This window comes from Lactuca sativa, chromosome 8, assembly GCF_002870075.4.
Source record: "Lactuca sativa cultivar Salinas chromosome 8, Lsat_Salinas_v11, whole genome shotgun sequence".
NCBI classification, from domain to species: domain Eukaryota; kingdom Viridiplantae; phylum Streptophyta; class Magnoliopsida; order Asterales; family Asteraceae; genus Lactuca; species Lactuca sativa.
In genome coordinates, this window is record NC_056630.2 from 14,297,043 (window position 1) to 14,306,851 (window position 9,809).

At 33.4% G+C, this 9,809-nt stretch overlaps 1 protein-coding gene across 1 annotated transcript; it reads right to left on the bottom strand.

Annotated features, from left to right (window-relative positions):
- Positions 1-7,513: 7,513 nt before the first annotated feature.
- LOC111876371 (expansin-B15) lies at positions 7,514-9,356 on the bottom strand. The gene is made up of 4 exons (XM_023872883.3): positions 9,137-9,356; positions 8,891-9,003; positions 8,509-8,702; positions 7,514-8,143 (listed from the first exon to the last, which is right to left on the bottom strand). Exons 1-4 carry the CDS (start codon positions 9,303-9,305, stop codon positions 7,816-7,818), a joined length of 804 nt encoding a protein of 267 aa, XP_023728651.1. The 5' UTR covers positions 9,306-9,356; the 3' UTR covers positions 7,514-7,815.
- Positions 9,357-9,809: the final 453 nt, after the last annotated feature.

Sequence of the window (9,809 nt, forward strand, 5' to 3'; positions counted from 1 at the left end):
ATATTTTCAGGGGAAAACACATGCTAAATATTATATATATGTTATTATTATGTCTATATGATAGTATATATCAGTATCAACGTAGATAGTTATAATAACTGGGATATAGTTATTTTGTATTTGAAAGTATACAACTATCGTAAAGTTGTTAGCATGTTATTGTCATACTAATGTAGATCTTGAGTTATACTTAGGATTCTATATATATTTTGTGTGCGATATAGTTCCAGAGTTATACTCGGAAGTTCTATATGTGAATTGATAAGTATGTTGTTATTATTGGTTTTATGTCAAGATAAAACCAGGTATGTTATATGTTGCTATTATTGGTTTTATGTCAAGATAAAACTGGATATGTTATATGTTGTTATTGTTAGTTTTATGTTAAGATAAAACTTAGTATTGCTATTGATAGTTTTATGTCAACATAAAACTAGGAACGTTATATGTTGTTATTATTGGTTTTAGGTCAATATAAAACCTGGTTTTACTTCAAGATATAGTTGTTATACTGCCTAAATGTTATGAAGTTAGGAGTAATGTTTAAAAGCATAGTCTAGTGACTTAGGGTTTTAGACATGAAAATGCTTTTGTTGTTAGAGCTATAGGAAGCCGTCAAAGTCTACATGAGCTACCTCATTCATCAACTAAGATTGGGGATCTTAGTGGAAGTCCTCAGACCTGTAACCGTTAATCCCATGTGAGCGAGGAAGTCGTGTATGAATAAGATACGGGTTGACGACCCCACTCGTGGTTGATTACAACCCAAGACAAGCGAGTGACGATGCGTTCCTTTTATTTTTATTCTGGCGTCGATGAAGCGCGCGGTGTTTGTTTCTCATGGTAAATCATGATCAGTGTATTGTTTTGTCAGAGGTTTTGTTGTCAAGCAGCGGTTATGGACTCATGGTAGCAAATTGTTAGAAGCATTATACTTTGTTGTTATACAAGTATTAATTTTAAGTATAAGTTTCCCCCTACTTATACCCTAGGTACTACTTGTATATTAAGTAGATAAATACCTAGCACACATACTCGTATAGAATTGAAATAGATTTATATGTAGTGGTTTTACTCGTATAGATCTGAAATAAGATTTATACGTAGCAACTTTCGTTTGTATGGAATTACAAACACGTATATTCATAATATATGAGAATTATAGGTATATACTTATTTGGTAAGTAAACTTTTATACCTAGGATATATATAGTAAACGTTGGAGAGTCAAAATTATACTTTCAAAACTATACTTTTGAAACTCGGAATATGTATTATTTTTATATGGAGTCAAAACCTGTGGACTCACCAACTTTATGTTGACGTATTTTAAATGCATATGTTTCCAGGAAGTTGATAACTATGATACGATAAATGACGTTACACTGCCCGGTGTTTCCGCCGACGGTCGGGGTGTGACAGATTGGTATCAGAGCTATTAACTATAGTGAATTAGTACTTTCTTAGGAAAGCACGACTATAGTTTAGGGCTTACTCTGTTAGGTTTAGGTATATCCCTTAATCTACAGATAAAAAGTATTATTAAATTATACTACTAAAGGACTACTTACGGGAGCGGTGACAGGATAGACACGTTGCTTGGATTGCTGGATTTCAGAACGGCTATATGCTAAAATGATCCTGCCCTCCGACTGTCCTGACTGGCCGGTGCCTTATCAGCTAGACTTGAAGTAACAAACAATAATTAATAATACTCGTGAATACAACAAACACAAAGATATAGAGTTATGTATGAACTCAGTCCCACGATGAGAACACATGTATAACCCAAAATTATAGAAAGCCCAAACCCTCGATAAGAATTCAACGCAAGGTTTTAGGTCAAACTACTTAGTCGAGTTTTATTGTACATGGTACAAACCATAACTAAACGTAGACTGATCACCTATGTTTAATTATGGTTAGACTGATGCACAACTAAAATTAGATATGGTATTTGATAGACTAAAACACATGAAGATTCTAGAAGATTAAAGATAGATCTCAGATCAGGATACCATCAACTTGTAGTATGAGAAGACGATGTTCCGAAAACAACATTTAGGACTCAGTATGGTCATTAAGAGTTCTTAGTTATGCCTTTGGATTGACCAACGTTCTAACAATGTTCAAGGACCTCATGAACAGTGTTTGCAAACTGTGCTTGGATAAATTTGTGATAGTATTTATCGATGATATATTGATATATTCACGAACCAATGAAGAACACGGTCAACACTTGCAAATAATCTTGGAACTACTAAGAAAAGAAAAGTTGTACGCCAAATTCTCTTAATGTGAATTTTGGATTAGAGAAGTACAAATTTTTAGAACCTCTAGTTAGCAACAAAGGAATTCATGTCCAACCCTCCAAGATTGAAGTAATTAAGAATTAGGAAGCACCAAAGACGCCAACAGAAGTGCGTCAATTCTTAGGACTTGCTGGCTATTTCCGTAAATTCATAGGGAATTTCTCCAAAATAGCCAAGCCACTTACAACACTAACCCAGAAGGATATGAAGTTCAACTGGGAAGACAAAAAAAGAAGTTGCTTTTCAGAAACTAAAGCAAATGTTGTGTAGTGCACCAATCCTATCCCTTCCAGATGAGACAGATGATTTCGTCGTATATTGTGACACATCAAATCAAGGATTGGGATGTGTGTTGATGCAAAGAGGAAAGGTTATCGCCTACACATCACGACAACTTAAGGTGTATGAGAATAATTACACTACCCATGATCTTGAATTAGGAGCTGTAGTTATTGCACTAAAAATCTGAAGACATCACTTATAAGGTACTAAGTGTACTATGTTTACCGACCACAAGAGTCTCCAGCACATCTTCAACCAAAATATGAGACAACGAAGATGGGTTGAATTGTTGAATGACTACGAATGTGAGATTCATTATCATCCCGGAAAGGCAAACGTGGTAGCAGATGCCTTGAGCCGGAAAGAATATATTAAACCCCGTCGGGTGCGAGCATTAACCATAACTATCCATTCTAACTTTACCGCACATATTAGAGAAGCTCAACTTGAGTCTCTAAAAGAAGAAAACATCAAGAACGAAGCTTTGTGAGGAATGGAAAAGCAACTTGTACAAAAAGATGACCGAACGCGACCCTTTATGAACCGAATTTGGATGCCTAAGTACGGTGGAAGCAGGGACTTGGTCTTAGAAGAAGCCCACAAGTCTAGGTATTCCGTACATCCAGGCTCTGACAAAATGTACTTAGATTTAAAATTACATTATTGGTGGCCAAACATGAAGGCTGAAATTGCTACTTATGTGAGCAAATGCTTGACTTGTTCTAAAGTAAAGGCAGAACATCAAAAGCCTTCAGGTTTACTTCAACAACCGGAAATACCTGAATGGAAATGGGAGCATATATCAATGGACTTCATCACTAAGTTATCTAAAACTCCTAATGGGTTTGGCACTATTTTGGTAATAGTCGATAGATTGACTAATTTCGCATATTTCTTACCAATTAAGGAGAACGACAAGATGGAGAAGCTGACTAGAGTTTATCTTAAGGAAATTGTTAGATTGCATGGAGTTCCAAATTCTATTATTTTTGACCGAGATAGTAGATTCACTTCACGATTTTGGCAATCTCTACAAAAATCCTTAGGAACACGTCTAGACATGAGTACAAATTATCATCCACAAACTGATGGTCAGAGTGAGAGAACCATTCAGACTTTAGAAGATATGCTTCGAGCCTGTGTTATTGACTTTGTAAATGCATGGGATACTCATTTACCATTAATTGAGTTCTCCTACAACAATAGTCATCACACCAGCATCAAGACTGCACCGTTTGAGGCTCTTTATGGAAGAAAATGTCGTTCCCCAATATGTTGGGTAGATGTTGGAGATATGTAGATGACCAGCGAACGTACAGGCAATACCTTACGTACTAGACCAGAAATAACCCATGAGACAACTCGGAAGATTGCAAATTAAGGATCGATTAAAGACAGCACGTGATCGTCAGAAGAGCTATGCTGACGTAAGACGTAAGCCTTTAGAATTCCAAGTTGGAGATAATGTAATATTGAAGGTCTCTCCTTGGAAAACCGTAATTCGATTCAGGAAACGAGGCAAACTAAACCCGCGATATATAGGACCTTTGAAATTCTTGCAAGAATTGGTTATGTCGCATACCAACTCATGTTACCTCAAGAGATAAGCCGTATACACAATATTTTACCCAACTAATTAACTGTTCCCCATCCACAAGATAAATTTCGGGACGAAATTTCTTTAACGGGGGGAGAATGTAACACCCGTCAAAATTAGGTCAATAACAATCACATGTGATTATGTCAATCATGTAATGTGATTTTGTTAAACTAGTAATGTGATAAACTTACTATGTAATTAATGTTAAAGTATGAACTTTCATACATAATTTATGATACAACTCAAAGTATACGTCTATACGATTCCAAAGTTATAGAGAACGTCTAAATCTAATTTCGCGTGAAGAAGTTATGATAAACCAAACACTATAAATATCTATAATAAGAGAAATTTAAAATAGACTTAGAATTAGCTATTGGAGTCTAAAATAGAGTTGTAGTACTTGTAAATACCTACACATGGATATAAAGAACGTCAAAAACGGAGTTCGTATGCAAAAGTTATGGCCTTCCGAAGATGTCGCTATCAGAAAACCCTAATTTGACTGAACTCACGAGGTGAGCATAAAAACTCACGACGTGAGTAGTCAAACCGCCATATTTCGGATCTAGAAGGTGTGACGAGGCTACGGGGGGATAAGATACAAACTCACGACGTGAACAAGGCATTTTTCACGTCGTGAGGGCTCATTTTGCCACCTTCGGAAGCTAGAAGACGGATGCCAAGTCTACGAAGAGATAAGATCCAAACTCACGATGTGAACAATGAGTTTTTCATCTCGTGAGGGCCAAAAATCTTACTATAAATAGCAAGATCGACCCCAACCATTCTTACACCTGATCTCCTTTTTCCTCTCTTATTTGTTGAAGCCCTCTTGCATCTCGAGCCCCGACGACCTCGTACTCTGACCGTTTCTGCTTAGATTACATAAAATCACGCTGCTAAGTTGAGTTTCACGGCCCCACTTTCTAATATTTTCAGGGGAAAACACATGCTAAATATTATATATATGTTATTATTATGTCTATATGATAGTATATATCAGTATCAACGTAGATAGTTATAATAACTGGGATATAGTTATTTTGTATTTGAAAGTATACAACTATCGTAAAGTTGTTAGCATGTTATTGTCATACTAATGTAGATCTTGAGTTATACTTAGGATTCTATATATATTTTGTGTGCGATATAGTTCCAGAATTATACTCGGAAGTTCTATATGTGAATTGATAAGTATGTTGTTATTATTGGTTTTATGTCAAGATAAAACCAGGTATGTTATATGTTGCTATTATTGGTTTTATGTCAAGATAAAACTGGATATGTTATATGTTGTTATTGTTAGTTTTATGTTAAGATAAAACTTAGTATTGCTATTGATAGTTTTATGTCAACATAAAACTAGGAACGTTATATGTTGTTACTAGTTTATAACCCGTGAGAACCACGGTTAAACTTTCTAAGTAAAAACTCAAAACTATTAATTAATAATTTTAAATAACTTATTAAATAAAATATATTTTTTTAGTTATATATAAAATTATAATCGTTGATTCATATAAATACGTAAAATATATCATCTTATAATTTGTATAAATTTTATTTTATTATAATTTGTATAAAATTGAAAAAAATGATATTAGATTTAGAACAAAAAAATGGAATGTCAAAATTAAAAAAAAAATTAAAACTTAGTGTCAAAATTGAAAAAAAAATGAAATTTTAGTGTCTTTTGTGTTACTTTTTTTTTTTTTTTTTCAATTCTGACACGTTAGCATGTCACGTCAGCAGGCAACCAAATTGACCGGTTAAATTGTCAGAATTGTAACAAATTAGAATTGCAATATCCAATTTGAGACAACAAATAACAGTGTCAACTCGAATTTTCATATAAATTTAGTGACTTTTGTTGTATATATCAATAATAATAATAATAATAATAATAATAATAATAATAATAATAATAAGATTGTGAAATTCGTCCTTTACTTTTAAACATGTGAAACTAATAATAATAATAATAATAATAATAATAATAATAATAATAATAAGATTGTGAAATTTGTCTTTTTCTTTTAAACATGTGAAACCAATAAAAAGATTAATAGGTACAAAATTTCCAAATTTAAGTGTATCTATCAACAATAGTTAACTAAATCAGCTGTGAGCCGGTTATTGATTATGTCCTCGTGTACGATACCTTATTTATTAGAAAATAAAAGTTATTATGATAATATATATATATATATATATATATATATATATATATATATATATATATATATATATATATATATATATATATATATATATATATATATATATATATATATATATATATATATATATATATATATATATATATATATACAAAATTTATTCACTCAACGTTTTCAAGAAAAACAATCTTAACGTATCTCTTGGGGTCCATGAAAGGAGGAACCTTGAGTAACAAACAAGAATAATATGATTATAAACGCCGTTTCTTCTTTGACTTATTACAAGTTAATTTATTTTCAAGAGAAATTGATATAAACAATTAGGGGACAAAGGGTCCATCGTTTTAGAAAAAAAATCAATATTGGTAGTTGTTGAGAGAAATGAAGTAATTGTCATGAAACTCTAAAAGAATTCTTAAGAGAAAGAAATGGTAATTGATAATGGAATATCTACAATTATATGGGTTGGAATTGGTGTTTTAACCAAGAAAATAACTATATATAAAAAAATACCAATATCACCTCTTCAAAATTACATATTTTTCAACTACGTTTAACCTAACCGACTTGTAGCACTTTTCCAACTTTAGTTATGGGGGAGAGGGTTCGCCTTGGTGATTACGCAAAATAAATTATTCTATGGAGTTCAGAGTGATTTATCACTGATGGCTCGAACCTCAAGAAGGAGGCCTTCTTCGCCTTCCACCTAAGCTGTGCAGGAAAAACCCAAAGCCAATCCCAGAAAACTGAAGCTTCATAGGGTCTTTATGTCCAGGTGCAGGTAGTACTGCAAACCTTTCTCTTGGCCATCTTGGTCACCCATGAATGTAGCTTATGAATGTAAGCCAATCCCAGAAAACTGAAGCTTCATAGGGTCTTTATGTCCAGGTGCAGGTAGTACTGCAAACCTTTCTCTTGGCCATCTTGGTCACCCATGAATGTAGCTTATGAATGTAGCTCACATAATTTGAGCATGGATTAATAAGCAACATCTTCCGCATAATTTAAATAAGCAACAACTTCCACATTACTTATCAAATTAGCCATAACACGATTTTACTGTCAAAATAAGTTTTTCAATTGCCATAAACCATATACTATCAAAATATGTTATTAGCCAAAATATGACATTCCACTTTAACATTAAACTCTCAAATATCTATTAATTTTTATAACAAAATACAACACACAATACATTTACCTCAATAAAATCATCAAAATGTACCCATCCAAGTATTATTTTAATACTTGACGCTCTTTCCGTACATAGACAACACAATTTATTCTTCAACCTAATAAGGGTGACTTAGCGGTCAAATATATTTCACAAATTATTGTGATTCATAAACCCGACTCTTCTCATGCCACCTCTTAGTTCTCACCAGTAATACATCAAAACAACAAATAAAGTACTTAATATGACTTCAAAATAACCCTCTTAAAGGTAGTTGACCACAGACCTATACATTGACCCCGGCTTCCATCCACTAGGAATCACATTTTTTGCGACTAAGATACGCTCTGAGTATTGTGATACCAATTTTATAGAAAATGGAGAGTGTAGCTCCCTCCCAGGGTCGATTTTCCAAACTGCACCCCAAGATTGCACCATTTTCAACCATTTGGTACTATTTTCTTCTTTTAAACTCACTCCACCCAAATCTCCATCACCTTCTTCGAATTCAACCACCATAGCAAAGTAATTAGGGTTCGATCCCTGGTCTACATGGAACACTATGTTTGTTCTTGAATAATCACACTCAACCCTTCAAAAATACAAAAGAAACGGTAACCAGAAATTTCAGAAAACGATAAAAATGTGCATCAACATCATATGGTTATCTTCAGTTTTGAAAATGTAACAAAGTAATGATTAAATTGTATATCATATATTGGTAAACTTTGTCACTATTTGGGGTGGTTGTAATTTTCTGTGTTTCTTCCAAATAATGACTAGATATTTTTGTGAACAAAATTGCAAATATCATCTATACTCAAAAGACAAAGAAATGTTATTTTATTTGGAACATGTGCAACAAACGTTATAAAACCTCTAATTAATAAAGACCAAAATTATAGAAATTAACTATATTTGGAGACTAAAATGTAATTTACTTCAAAATAAAATTACCTTGCAAATCGAATTTGCAAATCTCCTGCGTCACGTAAATGTTTTTCTTGGCCCGGTTTTGCCATCGCACCAAATGCGGTTCCGCTAAGATCAAAATGAGCATGGCCAGCTGCACACTTGCCTCCGGGGCAAAAATCAGTGATAACAACCCTAGCCGGCTTGTGTGAACATGCCGGATGTTTGGTACACTTTACCTACGTACATAACAATAATAATAATAATAATAATAATTGAAGACTCTTTAAACAGCTCCAAGTAACAAGTTTGATCGCAAATTATACTAACAAATTATGAGACTTTCAAACTCGTACATTAACAACATTTTACTAACATAAAAATAAAATTAAACATATTTGTAAATGTGGGGTCCACGTGTTCCTACCATATAACAAGCCCCACATTCTTTTCCTGCATTATACAGAGATGGGCCAATTCCAGTCACCATGGAAGAAAACGGTGCTTGTGACACTGCGGGTCCATACCCACATGAACCTCCTGCATGAATTGTTTTTACCAAGTTAGCCTTTCATTCGCCTTATAATATACCAAAATGCAACATAAGTAAAGAGGGTAAATATGGAAATATTTATGTGTAGTGGAACCCAATTGCAATATACTTAGTACTTACCATCACTTCCAGCACCATCGGGACTGCCATACCAGGTGGCAGAGGCGGTGGACCAGTGGGTGGCTACGGTGGATATGTTGAAGTGTTTTGGTCTTATGGCAAATGAGAATGTGAAGAAAGTGGTTAGAAGACATAAGAAGAGTCGGAAATGTGAAGAAATGGTGGCCATTAATGCTTTTTGTTGCTTGACCACTAAAAGTGTACCAAATTTCTTGCTTTTTTAAGGGGCAGCAAATAGGGTTTTTATAAGGGGTTTTGTGAGCATTGTTGCTTTCAAGTCCACGTTTGCCATGTTCTTAATTTGTCATGTTTGGATTCAAATCTAACCCGTTTTTGTCATTTTGAATTTTATTTTTTTATATAACCGACAATAAGATAACATTGAGTAACATGTTATGTTTTCATATCATATTTGCATCTTAATTCAGTATTCGTCTTGCCATCAGTTACCATATACTATATTGGTCTCATCCTTAAGTTTTACCATATAATAATAATGATAATAATAATAATAATAATAATAATAATAATAATAATAATAATAAGTTGATTAAGTGGGATTATCGAGAAATTTACCTACGGTCGAGGATCAATATATTTTCCAATATGGCGTCCAAATGTTAGATTGGGTTTGAGAAACAAACACATAACAGGACCAATGTGTGAAGTGTGA